Below are 23,739 nucleotides of genomic sequence, written 5' to 3'. Positions count from 1 at the left end.
TCTGTTTTATTAAAATTGCTGCTACGTACATATTTTGCTACATAAAGATTCATAACTCTTCACTGAAAATCATAATCTTTAACATATAAAGTACCCATTTTTGTGTAATTTAATAATCTTGGTTCTGATGTCCAACTTATGGGATATTAAAATTATTATCTTTGCTTTTATTTTGATTTGAATTTGCTTGGTATAATTTTATCCTGCCTTTTATTTTTAATCTGTCTGAAACACTTTTAAGTTTGTCTCCTGTATATAACATAGCTGAATTTTGCTTCAACTAAAAGCTGTTTTTCTTTCATTAGGAGTTTTAAGCGTAATTACATTTATTGCTGTGAGTGATACTTATAGACTTGGTTTTGTCATATTATTTCATATTTTATAATACATATGTAAGTGTATATTTGTTTTCTATTAAAATATATAGTGGTGTTTAGGAAGGTTCAAAATTTGGTTCTAGTGGTGACCTATATACATTTAAATTTATATAATACTGTTATTCCTCTTTATCTTTAGACAGTTTAAATTAGTTCCTTCTTATAAACAACAATAAACTTTTCTTGTATTCTTCCCCCCTTTCACTCCTTCTATCTTCCCTACCAGTAAATTTGTATCATTTGTATTATCTTAGTGTTTATTTTGCATTTAATATTAATGTGAAATACTCACATGTGTCTATGGTTGCTTTCACTCCTAGTCTTGCAAATGATCAGGCAATAAGGGAGTTTATTTTACCTTCTCTTCCATATCTCTATTTTTTGTTAGTTATACTATTTCAGTGCTATCTGAGCATATAACGTTTATATTTCCTTCAGTCACACTTAAAATCACATTTGCTTTGGTCTCAGATCTGCATGTACAATATTTGCTACCATTTTTGTTTGTTTTGGCTAAAGTTGCCATTGTCATCTCTTGGTTGGCTATAGTTTGTCCTATGGTGGTTTCCAAAAAAAAGTCCCAAGTGAAAATTATTCTTTGAGTTCTTGCAGGTTCAGATAATATATCTGAGGCATTGATACCTAGAAGATAATGGGGCTTGATATAGTCCTTGGCTCATCCCTTCTTTTCTTGGATGTCTTATAGGTACTGCTGCACTGTCTTTTGCTAGTGAATACTACTGATCTGAAATTTCTTCTCATGCGACTTGATCTTTCTTTGACTATCTAAAGATATTATTCTTTATCTTTGAAACCTAATACTTTTACTCTTTGTTGTTTTGATAGAAATCACTTGGTTTAATTTTTTGCTGCTATGTGATGTGCAATTTTAATATGTAGATTGAAGTATTATTTTATTTTAGTAACATTTACTTGAAATATATATATTTTTTGAGTCAAGGCCTCACTCCCATTGCCCAGGTAGTTACTATGTAATTACCATGATCATAGCTCACTGCAGCCTCAACTTCCTGGGTGCAAGCAGTCCTCCCACCTCAGCCTCTCAAGTAGCTGGGATTACAGGTGTGCACCACCATGCCTGGCTAATTTTTGTATTTTTAATATAGATGGGGTTTTGTCATATTGGCCAGGCTGGTCTTGAACTCCTGGTCTCATGGAATCCACCTGCCTCAGCCTCCCAAAGTACTAGTATTACAGGTGTAAGCCACCACACCTGGCCTGAAATAAATTTTTAAAAAGCTATTTTGTTCTGTTTGGATTCCTTCTTTAGGTTATCCAATTAAGTATATGTTGATTCTCTTTTGCTTGATACCTATGTCTATTAGTTTTCTCTTATCTTTTCTGTTTGTTTCATTTTTTTTGATCTTTTCATTTTTACCCTCTGTTTTCCTTATTGTGTATGGCTTCATAAGCGAAGGTGAGAAGAATCACAATTAAGATGCTGTTGGAACACTAAGGTGTTCCCACTGAAACAATCAGAAACAATATTTTGCACTTAGTCTCTGGGCTAGGTTGGAAAAACTACATTTTAAAGAAATTTTAAAGTAAAGAAATACTTAATTGTGTTGTAGTTAAGATATATTTTCTTGAAGTTGTTATTCAATAAATTCCACAGACTCTTAGGTTGCTGAAGGTGACATTTACTTTAGTGTTCTATTGCATTGTAGGTTTATTCCTTGATGATGCTACAATTTGATATCATTGATGATTATCAATATCCTTGATGATGCTACAATTTGTAATCATTCTAGTAATATCTTTTGTTTTTTTATTTTCTGTTAGCACAAGATAGAGGGCAGGAAGACAAACTGAGAAAAGAGTAGGACCTATCAAGAGCCATAAAAATGGGAGTGGTGAACTGAAAGCTAATGATGTATGGGAATAAGACACCAACCTGGAAGTCAGAGGAAGCTTTGAGCCAAAGATGGGGAGAGTGTGGAGTCAGTAATCTAGCTGGTACTCTCAACCAAAGACAACCACAGAACACACCGAAGCAAGCCTTTTATTGTTGTGCTTGATTGAGCTCTGGATGAACTGCATTCCTGATCCCTAGTAGATGCTTATAGTAACAGATTAAGGAATGAGGGTCCAAAGGAACAAACACACACATCTCATTGTAGTAATGAAATTTTACTGAATGGAGTGCTCAATGGGAAATGATATCCAGGAAAATATGATTTCCTTATTTTAATATGGAGTAACCATTCTATTTACTCAGACCTCTTTAATTTAATTTAAGGTAGGAGGAATTCCATTAAAATCTTTGATTTATCTTATTTAGATTTGTCTTAATTGGCTCAACCACTAGTCATTGTGAAGTACAAGATAGAGGAGTTGGCTGGAGTCATCCTCTCCCACAGTGTGAAAGTAAGTAAAGATCTTCTGACTTGACTATCAATTTAAACTCTGTTAGGTAATGAAGTCCCTGTGCATCTTTACAGGTATGTGTACCTTCCCTTAGAATTTTCATGAATTTTAGATTTATCACGATGCCTTCCCTGAGTATTTCTTTCCCTTCCCTCACTTACCTCAGTTGTCAAGTGTGAACCCCCTCCAGACATCAGGAATGGAAGGCACAGCGGTGAAGAAGATTTCTACACATATGGCTTTTCTGTCACCTACAGCTGTGACTCCCGCTTCTCACTCTTGGGCCATGCCTCCATTTCCTGCACTGTGGAGAATAAAACAACAGGTGTTTGGAGACCAAGTCCTCCTACCTGTGAAAGTAAGTCAGAATGATGAATTCTGCATCAAAATGTTTGCTCTCTTTTGTTTAAAAGAGAAAGAAAGGTGAATTTATTGGGGGGAAAATGGAAAATTCAAAGATGAACTAATTATTGCTCAGATGCAATCATTTATTTGGCCACCTGATACTTATTGCATGTTGTTTTAGTATATAAAATCCATAAAAATGGGAGTAGTGAACTGGGAGTTAACAGTATATGGGAACAAACAGCAACAACATCTCACTGGTTTGGTGAAGTAAAAGTTTATTCTCATTCATACTAAGTTTGTTTCATGTCCAGGAGACTCTCCAGGGCAGCTGTAGTCTGTGCTGGCTTAGCAACCAGCTCAGCAAGCCAGGTTGCTTTGATCTCATGGCACCTCCATTTCAAAATGTGCTTTCACAGTCTCTTCAGTAGAAGAAGAGAGAAAGGCCAATTGTGTCCTGGCTAAGAGCTTTGGCCTGGAAGCAACCACATATCACTTTCCATTCCAGCCTTTTGTCTAGAATTAGAAAGTAGCCTCAGAGGACTGGGGAACGTAGTCTCAGTCTGTTCAAGAAGCGGAACTGAAAATATAATTTGCACCTATAAGATGAAACACATATGCCTGTAGGGCAAGCAAAACCTACTAAGTGCCAGAAGGGCAACAGGACAAAGCAAGTGATAATTGAGTCAAAACATATATTAGTTAGCTAGTCTAAGGAATCTGAGTTTACTGACTTTACTACTAAGTTTACACAATATTGCTTACTAACCCACCACAGGACACAATCAGATGAGGGGCACAAAAGAGCAGGATACTGCCAACAGTGCAAAATGCCTGGAGTTAGATCTGCAACAAGCAGAAGTGGCAATAGCTGAGGGCGGAAAAGTGGGCAGGGGCCAGGTTATGAAGGACCTTGTGTTTCAGTCTCAGGATCTCAGAACAATCATGAAGGGGAGACTTTGAAAGGCTTTGACGAGGGGAATAAATGTGCTGCATTTTAGAAAGATAACTCTGGCTGTGGGACAACAACCTGAAGTAGGACAAAACTTAACTGACAGTCACCTGTTATGGCTTGAATGTGTCCCTCCAAACTCATGATAAAACCTGAGACCCAATGTGATCATTTTAACAGGTGGAACTTTTGGGGAAGTGATTAAGTAATGAGGGATCCACCCTCAGGAATGGGATTAGTGCCCTTATAAAAGAGGTGGAGGGGAGAGCCCTAGTCTCTTTTGCCCTTCTGTCTTGTGAGGACAGAGCATTCATCCCTTTCCTGATGTGAGGACGCAGCAAGAAGGCACCATCTTGAAAGGAGAGAGCAAGCAGACATTGAATCTGATGGTGGCTAGATCTTGAACTTCCCAGCCTCCAGAACTGTGAGAAATAAATTTCCATCATTTATAAACTAGCAAAAGTATTTTCTTATAGCAGCAGGAACAGACTAAGACAGCAACTGTATAACCCTCCAGCCAAAAACTGAAGGTGACTTCAGCTGTAGCGTGGCAGTGGGGTGGAGAGAAGTTAAGGGATTGTAGAGGAATTAAAGTGGCAGAATTGACAGGATTGGATGACTGCCAGGATGTGGGTGAGGGGTGTGGGATAGGGGGCAGTTTTGTTCTCTGCTTGTTGGAGAATGGGTCTCTGATCCCCTGGGCTGCCTCTGCACTATGTAATTACTATGGGTCACTGACCCATAACCAAAATCATCTAGGAAATTAGGCCATTATATTGAAAGTTTTGGGGGCCTTAGAAATATGTTTCTGCTGGGTTATGTATGACTGACTTTTATTGGTAGGGAATTTAAAGGAGCTATCCACAATCATCTCGAAGAAGGACCAATGTAATGAAAACTCATTTTAAAAGCTGAAATTACATATTTTATATATATACACACACACATACTTATATGTATATATAAATATACATTATATCAAATGTAATACAATTATAATATATAATACTATTAATATAATGTTATATATTCTATAATACTATATTGTATAATATATAGTATTATATATATTATTAACATAATATAAATAATTTCAGCTTTTAAAAGCCTCAGTAAAATGAGTTTTCATCACATTGGTCTTTCTATGAGGTAATTGTGGATAACTTCTTCAACTTCTCCACCACTAAAAACTAGTACTAAAAGGAGTACATATATATATATATATATATATATATATAAAATATATACAGCCATATTATATATGTATGTGTTTGTGTATGTGTATTCACTTTAAAATGTTTCCCTTGTATCTACTTGACATGAACATTCATCAGGCATTTGTGTTGCACTTGTAACTGGATTAGCAGTGGCAATAATATCATTATTACCATTTACCTTTTAAAATCCACTTGTCTTTTCTCATGATTCTTTAGAAATCACCTGTCACAAGCCAGATGTTTCACATGGGGAAATTGTCTCTGGATTTGGACCCATCTATAATTACAAAGACGCTATTGTGTTTAAATGCCAAAAAGGTTTTGCTCTCACAGGCAGCAGTGTAATTCGTTGTGGTGCTGATAGCAAATGGGATCCTTCTCCTCCTGCTTGTGAGCCCAGTAAGTATGGACCATGAAGGAATTTCAATGTTTGACATCTAAAGGTAACCAGTACTGTTAATATGGGTATACTTGCATGCATAGGCTCACTACGAATTACAGTAAAAATTTACATCTAGATCAATAATTTCCTTTTTTTTTCTTGTTGGAAAGAAAAATGATTTTAATACACTCTGAGAGGTCATATATCATCACACAAGACTGCCACATACCACAAGACTGGGCACATTCCAACCTTAAAAGGAGGTGTTAACATTGTAGATATTTGTGGATTTGTATATTTATTTCAACAATTTTCTGGAAGTTGATAGAAAGCTGTCTTATTCTGACAAAATCATTATATTATTATAATTACTTTGAAAGACAAATAATAAAGTGTCCTGAGGAAAAATGCCTTTTGTAACTTGTACAAAAGTATTGTGTGAACTGGTTGTGATTCCAACACTCTGAAGTTATAAACTCATGTGGATTATTAAAAATAATGACAATAGTAATAATGATAACTTGGCACTAGACTAGGTGCCTAACAAGGATTAACTCAATGAATCTTCCCAACAATTGTGAGCACTATGATTATCCTATGTTACAGATGAGAAACTGTTCACAGAGGTTAAAAGACTTGCCCAAGGTTATACAACTGGTAAGGGAAGGAAGCCACTGATGCCTTGTGCTCTAAGTTTTGCCCTCACAAAATACCAAGAACTTCTGGGGATTTCTGGAACAGAGGTAGAGAAGTTTGGGGAAACCTCTCTCCTGAAGAGGTATCCACCAAGCTGGTCAAAATTAGCAAAGAAAACCATTCAAGGTCTCTGGAGATTGACCAAAGGGATTACAACAAACTGAGAAGCATTTATTCAGCAAAAATATGGAAACTTGATAGGAACAGTGAGAGGACATTGCATTAGAACTAGTGGCTGCAACAGCTCTACCTTGTGGGAGGATAGTTTCTGTAGGCTCATGAGTGGCAGTTCCCATCTTCCCCAGCTCCCCGGGGTAAAAAATTTATTTGGGGTGGATTTGGCAGCCCGTGAAAATTATGTGATAGCATTTTTCAGAGATCCATGCTGTGGAAGTCGTACATTGAATAGGTGCCAGCAAACAGGCGTCAGTGTCTGTTCCTTCACCCCCAACTCCCATTATATGGGGAGGATCTAAGTGGGGCAGTTGGTAAAGAATTCAGTCCCCGCTTTTTGCATGGCTCTATGTTGCAGGAGAACTATTCCAGTTGGCTCAGCAGCCAAGTGGCATCTCCCATCTTCCCCAGCTTTCTAGAATGGAAGAACTATTATGGGTAGGTTGACAGCTATGAATATTGGTAGTTAGTATTCTCCCTGGCTCTGGGTTGTGGAATATGTGTACTTGGTGGTGGGCACAGCTTTGTGGCAGTGCCTGTTCCTACTGCCCACTTTTCTCTCCTCACAGCTCCTACACCATAAGAAGAACTCTAGTGCAGTGCCTGGAGAAGAATGAGTTTTCTAATTTCCCCCAGCTCCTGATCTATAGGACAGACATTCTTCCAGGGCAGATTTGGAGCAAGCTTCAAAGACTGTAAACACTCTGCCCCTTTCAAGGAACTTTAATTGGATTAGTCTGTGATGCATATTATGCCCCAGGGAGTTGTTGAAAAAAATAGAACAATCAGATAAAAATTGTTGGAGGCCAATAGTTGTATGTAATACCAACAGAGGTAGACTACCCAAAGTCTCAATGAGAAAGAGACAGTCAAAGAGAAAACCACAGTTATCCCTAGCAGTTAAAAATACTGTGTACATGCCCGAGTCTGTGCTCTCTGAGGCATGCTGTTAGATGTTGCACACTTTGAAGGAAATAGACTTAACTGAACTAGTCCAATTACATCACTAAACAAACAAACAAACAAGAAAATGAGGAAACAACAACAGATCCTAAAAGTGGTAAGGGAGAATCAATATCCAAAGTTGCTGCAATGTATTATCTAACATGTCCTGTTTTCAAAAAAAAAAAAAAAATTGTCAGACATGCAAAGAAACGGGAAAGAGTGACCCATGTAAAGGGAAAAAGCCAACAATAGAAACTGTTTTTGAGGGAGCCTAGAGATTGGACTTAGCAGAAAAGTTCAAAGAATTACAAAGCAGCTATTATAAATATGTCCCAAGAACTAAAGGAAACAATATTTAAAGAATTAAAGAAATGTATTATGACAGTGTTTTATCAAATAGAAAATACTGATAAAGATAGAAATTATTTTAAAAAGATAATGGAAATTGTAGAGTTGAAAAACACAGTAAGTAAAATGAAAAATTCAAAAGAGGAACTCAACAGTAGATTTGAGTTGGAAAAAGAATCAGTGAATTCAAATATAAATTGAGATTATGCAATTGCAGCACAGAGATGAAAAGAATGAGGAAAAATAAACAGCATCAGAGAAATGTGGGACACCATGAAGTGTACCAACATATGTGTAATGACAATCCCAGAAAGATGAGAGAAAGAGAAAGGAGCTAAAAAACTATACAAAGGAAAAACAGCTGAAAATATCACAAATTTGGCCCAAAAAAAAAAAAAAGCCGAAACAGAAAACAAAACAACACATTAATCTACATATCCAAGAAGCTTGTTGAACTTAAGTAGGATAAATGCAAAAAGATCTAGACCTGGAGACATTATAATCAAAATGTTGAAAACCAAGAATGAAGAGAAAATCTTGAAAGCAGCAAGAGAAGAGCAACACATCATGTACAATGGAACCCTAGTAAGATTAACATCTGATTCCTCATCAGAAGGAATGGAGGCTAGAAAGCAGCTAGATGGCACATTCAAAGTGCAGAAAGATAAAAACCTCAACCAAGAATCCAATGATATATTTTGCACTTACATATATTACAAACTGCACAATATATTTTTATAATTATTGTTTTATATAATTTCATGTTTCATGTCTTTTATAGTAGCTGAGAGAAGAAAGGAGGGCAAGTATATATTTATAGAGTTTATTATGTTAATCTTCTTATTCATCATTTCTAGCTCTCTTTATTTCTTCCTGTAGATTTAAGTTACCATCTGGTGTCACTTCTGTACTACAATACAGCTTTGTTTCCTCCTACCTTTCTTGTGATGTTATTGTCAAATATATTGCATTTCTCTATGTTATAGGCTTAATAATGCAATAATATACATATTGTTTTATGCAATTGCTGTTTAAATCAGCTAAGAGAAGGAAGGAGTAGTAATATATATCCTATTGGGTTTCAAATTACTGACATAATGACCTCTGCTGATACTCATTGTTTTTCTCTGTGGATTCAAATTACTGTCTGGTGTCAATTACTTTCAGTTTGAACAATTTCCTTTAGTATTTCTTGTAAGGATAGCCTTCTAGTAACAATCAGATACCACTTTACATCCAGCAGAATGGCTACAATAGAAAAGATAGACAATAACAAATGTTGGTGAGGATGTGGAAAAATTAGAACTCTCATACACTGCTAATAGGAATGTAAATTGGTGTGACCATTTTGGAAAAGAGTTTTTGCAGTCCCTCTGAAGTTTAAGCATGGAGTTACCATATGACTCAGTAATTACCCTCCTGGGTATCTGCCCAAGAGAAATGAAAACATATGTCCACACACAAAAATTTTACATGAAGATTCATAGCAGCGTTATTTATAATAGCCAAAGAACCCAAATACCCATCAACTGAATAATGAATAAACAAAAAGTGGTTTATCCATAAAATGGATTATATCATTTGGCAATAAAAATGAAAAATAAAAAGTACTAATGTATGCTACAATGTGGATGAACCTTGAAAATATTATGCTAACTGAAATAAGCCAGCAACAAAAAGTACATGTATTGTGTGATTCCATTTATTTAAAATGCTCAGATTAGGCAAATCCATAAAGAAAAAAAATAGATTAGTGGTTGTCAGGACCTAGGGGGAGGTGGAAATAGAGAGTGACTGATAATGAATATGAGGTTTCGTCTTGGGTTGATAAAAATATTCTGAAATTAGTTAATGGTGATGGTTGCACAACTCTGTATATACTAAAAACCATCAAATTGCACATTCTAAATGGGTGAATTTATTTGTTGTGACTTGAATCTCAATAATGCCATTAAAAAGGAACTTTTATATTCCATTTCAAATATCTAAAGATAAAAAGTGATAATCATCCAATGTGGTAGATGTTTGCATTATATTTCCATATCATATGAATCAGTAGCATTGGGAAAGAGAGAAGAGGACAAGACCCAAGGCCCAGGCTCAGAAAATGCTTGGAGTTTGTTTTTTTCTTGCCAAGCCATTCCTGGTATCATCTGGATGAGGGGAATGGCTCTTGTTTATTTTCCCCAATCAATCAGGAAACATAGTTAGATTTGTTTGTGACAGTTTTCCTGCCATGCTTCAGTTCAGAAACTGAAATCTCTGAAGTGTAAAGAAGAGGAAGGAGAATTAATATTATTATACTTGGCACAGCATATGGAAACCACTTGGGAGTGCCCTTAGTAAAGAGCCTCTCTGGAGGTGTGCACATTTGAGCGAATGTCCATGCATCTTTTCTGGTGTGGTTGATACATCAGGCCTTGCAGGCTGGTTCCAGGCTGAATGAACACATGACCTCCTTTGATAGGACAGGCTTATTGATTGCTGTGGCAGCCCTAGTAATAGTGTCCCTTTGTTCTTCTTCTTCTTCTTTCATGAGCAGGTAGTTGTACTAACTTACCAGACATTCCACATGCTTCCTGGGAAACATATCCTAGGCCGAAAAAAGAGGATGTGTATGTTGTTGGGACTATATTAAGGTACCGCTGTCATCCTGGCTACAAACCCACTACAGATGCACCTATGACTTTGATTTGTCAGAAAAATTTGAGATGGACCCCATATCAAGGATGTGAGGGTGAGTTTTTGTTTTTTAATATTTTTGTATATTAAACGTCCAGTACGTGCTAGGATTCTCTACCTTAAATGAAGATAATTTTATCCCTCACAACAAGTTTAGAATTAAGTTAATTGGACAGATTAGTGAAGTTAGTACCAGAAGGGGACCATAAACATGTTACAGTTTGAGGCACTGAGAAATTGGAACCTTTCCTTATCCCAGTTCAGAATCAAATGAGAAGTAGACACAGAAGTCAAATAGTATGCAGATTAAGTATTAGTCTTCTTACTGGTAAAACTGGAATGGAGAATACAGTTCAACTGTTGTCAGAGTCAGGCTTCCTTCATAGCCCTTACCTCCCCCCAGTATGGGCTTTAGGGTGTTTGGCAGAAGAAAAGTTTGTGAAACAGTCATGAATGTAACTAGCTGCAAGGTGACTTGTGTCTCATTCCTCTTGAGTCATGAGATGGCAGGACTCCTGATCTGCCTCTAGAAGACAAGTCCTGACTCGTGACTCAGTATTCTCACTTTGGAAGGATATAAAGGAGACTTTCTCCAGTTTCTCTGGTAGGAGATGCACCTCTTTTATTTGTGGGAATGAGTGAGGGACTGAAGGACAGGTGGATACTATTTTATGAGCCTCGGTGGAACAGACAACAGAGGAAGAAAATGCTTTCTTCTACCCATCTATCAGAACCTTGCCACTTTAGAGGTGAAGTAACTGAGGCCAAGAATACAGGGAATTTTATGCTGCGTGGCAGAATTTGAACAATGTGTGAAATGCATAAATAACAAAAAGTGGTAGTTTAGATCAACCTGTCAGAAGATTATTTATTTCGTATTAAGGCTTAACAAAGTTTAATTGCAGTTATTCAGACTCATTTTGGGGAAATAGAATAAAATATTTTAATGAAAGGACTGAATTAAAAATATACTTAATAATTAACTTATTGCCATTACTTAAATAACAAAAAATACTGCCTTATAGATGTTTAAAAACCTCCTTTATAGTTGTGTTTAGGCCAGGTGCGGTGGCTCATATCTATAATCCCAGTACTTTGGGAGGCTGAGGCGGGAGGATTGCTTGAGCTCACGAGTTTGAGACCAGCCTGGGCAATACAGTGAGACCCTTGTCTCTACAAATAATTTAAAAAATTAGCTGGATGTGGTGGCACATGCTTGTAATCCCAGCTACTCAGGACACTGAGGTAGGAGGATAACTTGAGGCTAAGAGGCCAAGGCTGCAGTGAGCCGAGGTCATGCCACTGCATTCCAGCCTGGATGACAGAGCAGGACCCAGTTGGTTACATTTATTTGACCCACTATGGTCTTATTGATTTAATTATTTAATAAAGAATATTTTTAACAATTTTAAAAGCAGAAGTGAAGTAGTATTTATCCAAGTTATGAAACCTGATCAAATGTGAATTTAGACTCATGGCTTACATATTTAAAAGTATTTTCTATACTGTAAAGCATTTCATAAATATTATTGTTGTTATAATATCCAAACCATATGATTTCTGAGTATTTTTATTATAATTCCTAAACAAATGAGCACTGGAAATGTTTGAGTATGTCCAAAAGACCCCATTTTAATACTGGTTGAGTTACTGACATGGAGAATATAATGTTTTATTCTGTTTTGATGTTTTCTCTTACATCAGACAATAGCAAGATTTTTCTTGAAGTATTGCTACTAATGAATAAAAAAATTATGTCCCTATAGCAGCTCTTACTATATTAAAAAATTAAAGAATTTGGCCAGGCGTCATGGCTCACATTTGTGACCCCAGAACTTTGGGAGGCTGAGGTGAGGGGAGCACTTGAGGCCAGGAGTTTGAGACCAGCCTGGGTAACATAGTGAGACCCCTTGTCTACCAAAAAATAAAAAACTTAGTGGGTGTGGTGGCACACACCTGTAGTCCCAGCTACTCATGAGGGTGAGGTGGGAGAATTGCTTGAGCCCAGGAGTTTGAGACTGTAGTGAGCCATAATTGTGCCACTGTACTCCAGCCTGAGTGATAAAGCAAGATCTTGCCATTTAAATAGCTATTTCTCTTAAATTTTGGATCAAAAAAGAAAAATCCTTGAAATAAGCAATAATTTAAATTTATTCGTGTGCTTTAGCTGTTAGGTGGATATAAACTTTTGAAAACTTTCTTCTTTGTGACTTGAGAAGTGTAAGTTAATAGAGAGTTTAATAATGAAGCCATAAGTAAATGGATGTTGTTTGTCATTGCTCTTGAATAATTTTGAAAATTTACATTTTCCTATTGGTTAAAAATTTTTTTAAATTTTTTTAATTTTTTAGAGACAGGGTCTCACTCTGTGGCCCGGTCTCAAACTCCTGGGCTCAAGCAATTCTCCCATCTTGAACTCCCAAAGCACTGGGTTTATAGGCATGAGCTACCACACCTGGCTTTTCATATAGGTTTTCATTTTGGAGCCTCCTAATGAAATGCTTAGTTGGATTAGAGGACTTTAGCAAATAAGGGGGAAAAGAGCAGACTTGGAGTGTCCTGAGTCTCCTTTTCTGTTTTCCCAATCTCTCTTCAGTGGTGAGATCTTCCAAAGATGGAAATGGGGTTGTTAGCCATGGAAGCTTCCTCATGGTGATTTTACTAACCATGCACCTCACGTTTTATTTTTCAGCGTTATGTTGCCCTGAACCAAAGCTAGATAGTGCTCAAATCACTCAACACAGGAAAAATCGTCCTGCCAATCACTGTGTTTATTTCTATGGAGATGAGATTTCATTTTCGTGTCATGGGATCAGAAGATCAGCTACATGCCAAGCAGATGGCACATGGAGTCCCCGAACACCATCATGTGGAGACAGTAAGAGTTCATAGAATTATCTTATTCTGGGAGTTTCTTCATATGAGTGTGATGGAGATTATTAAGAGAAGGTTTAAAATTAGGTAAAAAAATTCTTATACCTTGCATGATTCTTGGAATGGGTCCAACTTTCTCCTTCCTCCTCATCGTGTGTTCCCTTTCTTTTGGTCACCTCAGTTTCCTCTTTTCTGAATCAGTGAAATAGACAGCATGTAATATGTAAGCTGGACTTTTCAAGTACTGCGTTTTGTTTCTTTGTATTATTCTCTTTCTCCCCTTATTTCTGGTCCATATGTCTCAATCTGCAGAAGAAGAACTGTCAAAATCTATTTGAACCTGCCTTTCTGAGCTCGCTTCCTTCTTCCTCAAACAGCAGCCTTCTGTTGCCTCTGAGCCCTCCAGTCAGACCATCACCCAGTGTGAAATGCCTCCTTCTGCTTCTCCAAAAGGCTCAAGTGGGCCAGGAATGGTGGCTCACGCCTGTAATCCCAGCACTTTGGGAGGCCGAAGTGGGCAGATCACCTGAAGTCAAGAGTTCGAGACTAGCTTGGCCAATATGGCGACACTTGGTCTCTATTAAAAATACAAAAAATTAGCCGGGTATGGTGGTGTGGGCCTGTAGTCCCAGTTACTCAAGAGGCTGAGGCAGGAGAATCGCTTGAACTCAGGAGGTGGAAGTTGCAGTAAGCCAAGATCACACCACCGCATTCCAGCCTGGGCAACAGAGCAAGACTTTGTCAAAAAAAAAAAAAAAACGGCTCAAGTGTTAACACATTCCACCCTTCTCCCTTTGTGTTTGATATCTCTATCTAGCGATGGTGAGGGCTCATTACCCCTATTAGGAGCCCAAAGTGACCAAGCATTAGTTGCAGCTTATTAATCAACAGGAAAACTCCTATCTCCCACTTGTAGAAATGTTCCCACTTTGCCAACCAGGCCTTTTAAACCTGCGGGTCCCAGAGCTTCAGAGATGTGAAGCATAAATTTCCCAAGTAGGTCACTTAGAGTGGTGGCCAGTGGGGCTGCTCACACTTCCATCCCCTAGTTCCTGGACTGATGCATTTATTTTACTGGGGACCCAGAGCCGTATAAAAGTCAGTATGATTTAAAATAAATACAGCATTTTGGAAGACAGTGTCCCATCACTGTCAAGCATTGCCTCCCAGCTGGCACTTCAACTGTGCCTTTAATAGGCCATTCGGTGTTTTCACAGGTCGGCAGGTTCTGAGTAATGCAGTATGTGATTTGAGTAGTGGATTCTGTGAGTATGGTCCCAACAACACATCATCTTTGCTGTAAGTGGGTTTTCTAGTTGGATGTAGTGGATCCTATGTCAATGCCAATTGTTCAGACACTCTGTAACCCTTAAGATGACTGTGCTGACTGAGGTTCTGCAAGGAAGAAAGGCAAATCCATGCCTGCAATATTTGTCTAGTTCTATCAGAATACACTTCTCTTCCTTTCACGGTAGAAGAGGTCCAATGTAGTCAACTTGCTAGGAAGTGGCTTTTTGGTTGCCTCAAGTGATGGTATCATACTAGGGACTTAGCATTGTTGTTGGCAGGTTGGAGATTCAGTGACAACAATGAGCCTTGGTGAGTGGGACCCCATGCTGTTGGGTCCATGCTTGTCTTCCATGCATGCCACCACAACCACTCTGCTCCTCCTCCTCTTGTGCCAGGACTCATGAGGCCAATAACAGAGAATAGCTTACCTCAACTAGCTAAGACTTTTTTTTACTTGGCTGTTTAATACCTTTTCTATTGAGGATGCTCTGGTGTTAACACACAAAATAAAGATCTTCACACTTCCCGCCCACTCTCAAATGTCCACTTACTTGCTCCTACCCCAGATCTCTTTGTGCCCAATCTTCCAATCTTTCTCCTTACAGGAGTAGGACCTTGACCAGACAAGCCATTCATTCCATGCCCTGAATCCTAATTTAGCCTATCCTTAGGCCACTTTCTTTAGGTGTACCCTCTATAGCACTTCCTTTCAGGAAGATTACCCCTTACAAGTTGTCTTTCAAGACTGACATTGATTGGGCTGTAATGCGGCTTCCATTTTAGGAGTGGAGTGAAGGACCAAAGGAGTGAAGGACATGCCATCTCAAAATATGCTGAATTGGTATGTTGAATATTTCAAGTTGAAAACATTAGAGAAATTGAAGTTTCAGAAAGGGCTAGCTGTCTTGTCTCTTTTTGCATGCACAAGCCATAAAGATTCCTCTGGGAGCAGTACTCTACCCTTTCTAGAGCAAGAAACTATATAGCCCTTATCACCAGAGACTGGGAATTAGGGGCTGCAGTGGACCTGAATACTAAAATTCCCAAAGTAGCTTTTATTTTCCACTAGTTTTACAGCCCCTCCCTATACATCTCCTAGTGACTCTCCTAGAAATTTATTGCTCCTAGCCAAATCCCCTTTGTCCTGACATTTCTTCTCAAATTTATTGTTCCTTGTTTACAAAGTATAAAATATCTTGCTTTGGCCACTTCTTCAGACTTTACCCTCTTGGGAAGATCCCCATGTATGTATAAAATCTGTGTGCTTTTCCCTTGTTAATCTACCTAGTGCCAATTTGATTTATAGATCCAGCTGAAGAGCCCACATGAGAGCTAAGGGGATTTGAGATGGAGGTTATCTCTCTCTTCTCTACAACACATACTATGAACCCAAAATATCTGAGACAGGTCTCAATCAATTTAGAAAATTTATGTTGCTGAGGTTGAGGATGTGCCTGTGACACAGCCTCAGGTGGTCCTGATGACTGTGGCCAAGGTGGTAGGGGTACAGCTTGCTTTAATACATTTTAGGGAGACATAATACATGTAAGATTTACACTGGTTTGATCTGGAAGGGTGGGAGAACTCAAAGTGGTGTCGGGGAAGGGGGAGTGGGGCTGGGCTTCTGGATCATAGGTAGATTTTCTGATTGGCAATTGGTTGAATTATTACCAGAAGAAAGGAATATCTGGTTTATGATAAGAGGTTGTGGAGATTTGTTTTGTTTTGCTTTGTTTTGTTTTGAGACAGAGTTTCACCCTGTTGCCTAGACTGGAGTGCAGTGATGCAATCTCAGCTCATGGCAACCTCCACCTCCTGGGTTCAAGAGATTCTCCTGCCTCAGCCTCCTGAGTAGCTGGGATTACAGGCACATGCCACTGTGCCCAGCTAATTTTTGTATTTTAGTAGAGACAGGGTTTCACCATGTTGGCCGGGCTGTTATTGAACTCCTGACCTGAAGTGATCCGCCCACCTTGGCCTCCTGAAGTGCTGGGGTTACAGGCATGAACCACCGTGCTGAGCCATAAATGTTTCTTATTAGATTTAAGATCTGTGTTGATGTTAATGTTGGATGGGTATAATGGGGAATGTCCAACCCTCTCTTCCATCATGGCCTGAATAAGATGTTCAGGTTAACTCTGGAATGCTCTTGGCCAAGAGGAGGGGTCCATTCAGATGATTGGGGGACCTTAGAATTTTATTTTTGGTTTACAATACCAAAAATATTTGTGAACCACGCTCAGAGTTTTCCCCATCCGGACAGTTGGTTATATTGGATAACTGCTACAGCCACAACTGTGAGCTAAAGAAGAGGCACTCCTGCCACAGTGGCTGGGCACAGGTAGGAATTGGGCTTTCTATTTGTGCAGCTTGCCTGTGCCAGCTTGTCCTGCCCATGCTCAATCCCAGATGCTCTACTTCCATCTTATAATGAATGGTTGCCTGCTTAACCTTATAACCTGATGGGTCTGACAGACTTGGCTCATGATGGGTGATTCTGGCTGCATGATCACTTGATGACCCACTGTCGGGAGCTTTCTCTATCAGGACGTGGTAACATGCCAAGAGTTATATTTCAGAAAGCATACAGTCCTCTACTGCAGTGCATGGCCTTGCTTCACGATCTCAATGGTCTATGGTGTAAATGTCCTGTTGATATTTGCATCTTTTCCTACTACAACCACCTTCAATACACTAGGCTCTGCTGGGTCCTAAGGCTCAAGCAACAGGGTAATTTCACTGCAGACTAGACCTGCTGTTGAGCACTTTCCTACCATGGGCCCCACTCAAACCTGGCAATCATTTGTTCCCCCTAGCCTATGGGTTGGAGCACCATCCCCAAGTATGAATTACACTGCCTCTAGAATCTGAAAAGTCCTATTTAGGTGCTGTACTACATTCTTCAGAGTGGGATGTGCAATTTGCAATAATTTGACTTTAGTTTGGATGGGATATCTTAGTGTTCCCTGAACCTTGGACCTCTGAAAATTTTATTGATGTGGCAAACACCTGACTCTATTTTTTGTTTTATTTTTTACTTTGGAACATCATCATGCTAATACCTCTTGCTTATCTGGGGGAATTAACATGATGCCATTGATATATCGGATCAATGTCATGTTCTGTGGATATCCAGATGGTCAAGATATATTCAGACTCTATTATGACATGGGTGGGAGGGTTATCATAGCCCAAAAACAAACCTGCAAATGTACACTCTTGACACCTTCCATGTATATGCAAACTGTTTCTGCTAGGAAAGGAAAGAAGGGTCTTTGCTGAATCAGTGACCTCATTTACTTGAACTCACATTAATCTGCCCTAGCAAAGATACCACATCTGGTACAATGGCTGCAATAGGAACTAAGATGTGTGTTTTTTTTTTCCAGTGGTATACTGTAGTTCTTCAGAATCCTTCTAATTTTTATAGTAGACAGATAAGAATTTAATGGAAATATAATAGGGATTACCACTCCAATGTCTTTAGCTATTTGAGCGGCACTAATTTTCATGTTCCTCTCTCACCCCGGGAGATATTGTGGTAGTGTTTTTTTCTTTAAATTTACTTTATTTGCCTTGGGGAGAGGGTGAAATGGGTGGGTGGTATCAATTGCTTTCACTTGGTCTTCCTGCATAAGATGGCTCTTACCCCACAGGTCAAGAACCCAATATAGGGGCTGGGCCAACTACCAATTTTGTCTATTCTGACTATACTTTCAAGGATAATGTAAATGACCACAAACTGAACTAATAGGAGAGCTACGATGGTTCTAGGTATCAATGTCAACTCAAGCCCTATGTGTAATAATTTTTGAATTATTGTACCTCTTTTATCAGTGCACAGTGACCTACATAAATAAACGTAGGTCCTCTTGGAGGACTGGCAGATTCATTACTGTGCGAACCTTCCAAGATTTTATAGCATCTTCACTCCTGGCAACTGGCTTCATCTTCAATTAATGATTACCAGGCTGGAAAACTGTCCTAGGTTCATATGTTGGGCAAAGGATTGTGACTTTTTATTGGGCCAAATGCCTTGGTCCCTTGATCATCCATCCTTAATTTCTTTTGATGGTACAAATAAAGTGTATATTGTTGTTGGCTGCTCATCTGTTTTCACCCCTAAGAATGCTATGATTTAATCTTCATAACTCTCAGGCACCCCTGGTTGCCTCTCTGACCTTGCAATTCATTATAATGGTTGCATTTATTTAGCTTCTGAGGCATATGAGCAGCTCTCTGACTGCTATGGCTATCAGTGAACCTTTTTCATTAATGACCTTTTTTGTCATCAGTTCCAGCATTTGATGTTGGTTCTCCTCTTTTCAGGGAGTTCCTTATAGCTTTGGTAAATATTGTTCCCTCTAGGACTTCCCTTGTGGCATAACTACCTGGTGCATTTTTCACTGTACACGAATGTCCACTCCAGCATGTTAACTTCCCTGAGTCATTTAATCCCTTCTTATACCATCTGCCATGTCAATCCCAGCATTTCAGTCTGATTTATTGTGGGCCATCACCCCTTCCATGCTTCTAGGAGCATCTTATTATAGTACTTATAACTGTCATAGTCCACTGGTATAGTACTTTGTCCAACATTCCTGCTGCTCTGCTTTTTTTTTTTTTTTAAATTTTCTCATGCAGTGTTTGTGGACCTGATAGTATTCCCTTTCAGAGAGGTGCTCTGCACCTGCCATGTCCTCTTGACTATTTCAATGTTCAAGTCACCATTTTCATTTATCCTATGAGCTCTTTTCTATAACGTTTTAAAACACAGAATTTTTTGCCGGGGCATGGATGGACAGTATCGACTGGGAAGCAATGACTCAGAGATGGTGGATGATATAACATCCTTACAGTTTCTCACGGATGCACATCTCTGCATTTAGCCTGAAAGTGACTAAGTGTACTATGAGTATGATATGACCTAAGGCTGCATGCCAAAATGGTTCCTAAACAATGGAAAGCTGAGTGAACTTGTCAATAAGATGAAGGAAAACCTAAGGGCTATAACTCAAGTCTTTCTATGGTTGCTCAGTCTGAGGCGTACAGGAGGGCAGCACAAATGTCTGGGTTTGGCTACATGCTCTTATGGGCAGCGAGGATGGAAGGACAGAATGAAGCCTCCTACAAACTACACATAGTCTGCAATGTGCTACTTGATACACTTTACAAGCTAACGCTCTCTCACTTTTCTGTCTCTCCCTCAAGATTGCAATTTTCCTCCTAAAATTGCCCATGGGCATTATAAACAAGCTAGTGTATACACTTTTTTCAAAGAAGAGATTATATATGAATGTGATAAAGGCTACGTTCTGGTTGGACAGGCAACACTCTCCTGCAGTAATTCACGCTGGTCAGCTCCAGCCCCTCGATGTAAAGGTAACTCCAGCTTGCTTTTCAGCTCAAGACTAAGTGGGTGGACCTGTCCTGAGAGCACTGAGAGCTAAATTTCTTCCCTGTCAGAGGCAGCATGAAGACATTTGATTTGATTTATATTAAATAACCAATATATGCAAATGGTACCCAATGCAAAAATACATAGGGCATACACAAGCATTAATCTCCTCCATTTCTTTCTCCCAATCACAAAATTCAGCCTTCTTGAGGCAGCCCATACCTGGTTTCTTGTATATTTCCAGAAATATTCTAAAAGCATCACATTTTATCTTAGTGTACCTGTGTCCTGTGGCAAAGTTTCCATGGAAACTTGCTCTAGTATGAATATAGGCTCCACTGAGTGAATTATAAACATCGTGAGTGACAGTTATTTCCATTAGAGTCTCGTGCAGGGCAGGCACCACCTGCTATGATATAGATGGTGTGTGTTGGTGGGAGGGGCCAAGGAGGGTGAAGGGGGACTCGTAGTTTGCAGCAATTGTGGGGACAGGAGGAGTTGAGATCAGGTCTGATCTTTACATGCATAGAAGTTTGCTGTCAACATGCATGACTTTGCTGTCAAAAACTTCAATATTTATTTGCCACCATTTTCTCTTTTGTACACAGGAGAATAATAGGCAAGAAGGAAATTTTTTTTTATTATACTTTAAGTTCTGGATTACATGTACAGAACATGCAGTTTTGTTACATAGGTACACATATACCCTGGTGGTTTGCTGCACCCATCAACCCGTCACCTACATTAGGTATTTCTCCTAATGTTATCTCTCCCCTAGCCCCCACCCCCTACAGGCCCCAGCGTGTGATGTTCTCCTCCTTGTGTCCATGTGTTCTCATTGTTCAACTCCCACTTATGAATGAGAACTTGCAATGTTTGGTTTTCTGATCTTGTGATAGCTTGCTAAGAATGATGGTTTCCAGCTTCATCTATGTCCCTGCAAAGGACATGAACTCATCCTTTTTATGGCTGTGTAGTATTCCACGGTGTATATGTGCCACAGTTTCTTCATCCAGTCTACCATTGATGGACATTTGGGTTGGTTCCAAGTCTTTGCTATTGTGAATAATGCTGCAGTAAGCATATGTGTGCATGTTTCTTTCTCATAGAATGATTTCTAATCCTTTGGGTGTATGCCCGGTAGTGGGATTGCTGGGTCAAATGGTATTTCTAGTTATAGATCCTTGAGGAATTGCCACACCTGTCTTCCATCATCGTTGAACTAATTTACACTCCACCAACAGTGTAAAAGCATTTCTATTTTTCCACAACCTCTCCAGCATCTGTTGTTTCCTGACTTTTTAATGATCACCGTTCTAACTGGCGTGAGATGGCATCTCATCGTGGTTTTGGTTTGCATTTCTCTAATGACCAGTGATGATGAGTATTTTTTCATATGTCTGTTGGCTGCATAAATGTCTGCAAGAAGGAAATTTTTATACATAGAATCTTGCAGCAATCAAGACTGTGAGTGAGAGTTACCTTGTTGGGATTCTGGGGTCACATACCTTCTTTTGGAAATATCCTGTCATGGAAACAATAGATGCTGGAGAGGATGTGGAGAAATAGGAACACTTTACACCGTTGGTGGAAGTGTAAATCAGTTCAAACATTGTGGAAGACAGTGTGGCAATTCCTCAAGGATCTAGAACTAAAATACCATTTGACCCAGCACTCCCATTACTGGGTATATACTCAAAGGATTATTAATCATTCTACTATAATGACACATGCACATGTATGTTTACTGCAACACTATTCACAATAACAAAGACTTGGGACCAACCCAAATGCGCATCAATGATAGACTGAATAAAGAAAATATGGCACATATACACCATGGAATACTATGCAGCCATAAAAAAGAATGAGTTTATGTCCTTTGCAGGGACATGGATGAAGCTGGAAACCATTATTTTCAGCAAACTAACACAGGAACAGAAACCAAACACCACATATTCTCACTCGTAAATGGGAGTTGAACAGTGAGAACACACAGACACAGGGAGGGAAACATCACACACTAGGGCCTGTCAGGGGGTGGGGCACAAGGGGAGGGATAGCATTAGGAGAAATTCCTAATGTAGATGACGGGTTGATGGGTGCAGTAAACCACCATGGCACGTGTATGCCTATGTAACAAACCTGCAGATTCTGCACATGTATCCCAGAACTTAAAGTATAATAAAAAAAGAAATATGCTGTCATATTATATGAAAATGTTACCATCTTGAGCAAGTGTGTTAACATATCTCAACTGTCTCTTAGATAAAATAGGAATAAAACAGTGCTCATTTCATAGGGCTGCCAGGAGACTTAAATGATAGCAACATAAAGGGCTTAGCAGAAGTCTGATAGGTAGTCATACTCAATAAAATGCTAATATGATTGCTTTCAAATGAAGAGAAAGATAGAGCAATTAGCAGAACTAGATACAGTTCATTCTTATTATCTGAGACTGTTGTCATGTCCTTCTTCATAGATTTACAGATTTTTTAAAAATATGTTTCCGTTACAGCTCTGTGTCTGAAACCAGAATTAGTGAATGGAAGGTTGTCTGTGGATAAGAATCAGTATGTTGAGCCTGAAACTGTCACCATCCAATGTGATTCTGGCTATGGTATGGTTGGTCCGAAAAGCATCACTTGCTCTGAGAACAGAACCTGGTACCCAGAGGTGCCCAGGTGTGAGTGGGTAAGTGGCACAATTCAAGGAAGGTCTGTGCTGTCAACCCCTAAAAATGGCGGCATCCCCTAGAGCTCTGTACCACTCAACAATGGTGAAATCTGACTTGTCAGGATTCATTTCTGACTCACTCCCACTCAAAGAAACTCTTTTTGACTTGAAGCGTTCTGGTAAGTTAGGGGTGGCAAGTTCTCCTGTTCTCACTTGAGAACAGCAAAAACTGAGCCCTTACAGAGCAGGGTTTCATAGACCCGGTAGTACCGATTCCTAACTTAACTTTTGCTAAGCTATATAATATATTGTTGTTCCATTTCTGGATGGTCAGCAAAAACAGCCTCTGTTACCATGGGGGCCTTCTGGACAGCTGTTTCAGAACAGATCCATGTTCCCCTGGGGAAGACTGTGGTGGGACCCAAGTGATTTCTTGTTTTCCCAGCCTCCACCACCAGTCTGAGGTTGGTCTTGGTTCAATCCTGTAGTCCTTCCACTGTCAGGATCCACTCTCCTTCATGATTAGGAGAGAAGCTTCTCAATCTCACCCACCACTTATATCTCTTTTAGGAGACCCCTGAAGGCTGTGAACAAGTGCTCGCAGGCAAAAGACTCATGCAGTGTCTTCCAAACCCAGAGGATGTGAAAATGGCCCTGGAGGTGTATAAGCTGTCTCTGGAAATTGAACAACTGGAACTACAGAGAGACAGGGCAAGACAATCCACTTTGGATAAAGAACTATAATTTTTCTCAAAAGAAGGAGGAAAAGGTGCCTTGCTAGCTTGCCTCTTGCAAATCAATACAGATCAGTTTAGCAAATCTACTGTCAATTTGGCAGTGATATTCATCATAATAAATATCTAGAAATGATAATTTGTTAAGTTTGGTGCTTTGAGATTGTGAAATTATTAATCATCCTGTGTGTGGCTTATATTTTTGCTTTTCAAGACACAAAGCGCAATTTTTTTCTCAATTAAAAATGTACATTATAAAAA

General features: G+C 39.0%; 1 protein-coding gene across 2 annotated transcripts in view; it reads left to right on the top strand.

The window, feature by feature from the left end:
• C4BPA (complement component 4 binding protein alpha) overlaps positions 1–23,739 on the top strand; it is a 41,070-nt gene extending 17,331 nt beyond the window's left edge. For both annotated transcript variants that reach the window (XM_025354944.1, XM_025354983.1), the window contains exons 5-12: positions 2,680–2,765; positions 2,932–3,123; positions 5,496–5,678; positions 10,367–10,561; positions 13,199–13,384; positions 19,882–20,052; positions 22,587–22,762; positions 23,315–23,739. In XM_025354944.1, the coding sequence (XP_025210729.1) occupies positions 2,680–2,765; positions 2,932–3,123; positions 5,496–5,678; positions 10,367–10,561; positions 13,199–13,384; positions 19,882–20,052; positions 22,587–22,762; positions 23,315–23,488 (1,363 nt within the window). In that variant the 3' untranslated portion in view covers positions 23,489–23,739. The remainder of the gene's footprint in view (positions 1–2,679; positions 2,766–2,931; positions 3,124–5,495; positions 5,679–10,366; positions 10,562–13,198; positions 13,385–19,881; positions 20,053–22,586; positions 22,763–23,314) is intronic.

The sequence above is a fragment of the Theropithecus gelada genome, chromosome 1 (genome assembly GCF_003255815.1).
Source record: "Theropithecus gelada isolate Dixy chromosome 1, Tgel_1.0, whole genome shotgun sequence".
Taxonomy (NCBI): domain Eukaryota; kingdom Metazoa; phylum Chordata; class Mammalia; order Primates; family Cercopithecidae; genus Theropithecus; species Theropithecus gelada.
This window is presented reverse-complemented; position numbering and strand designations above follow the sequence as displayed.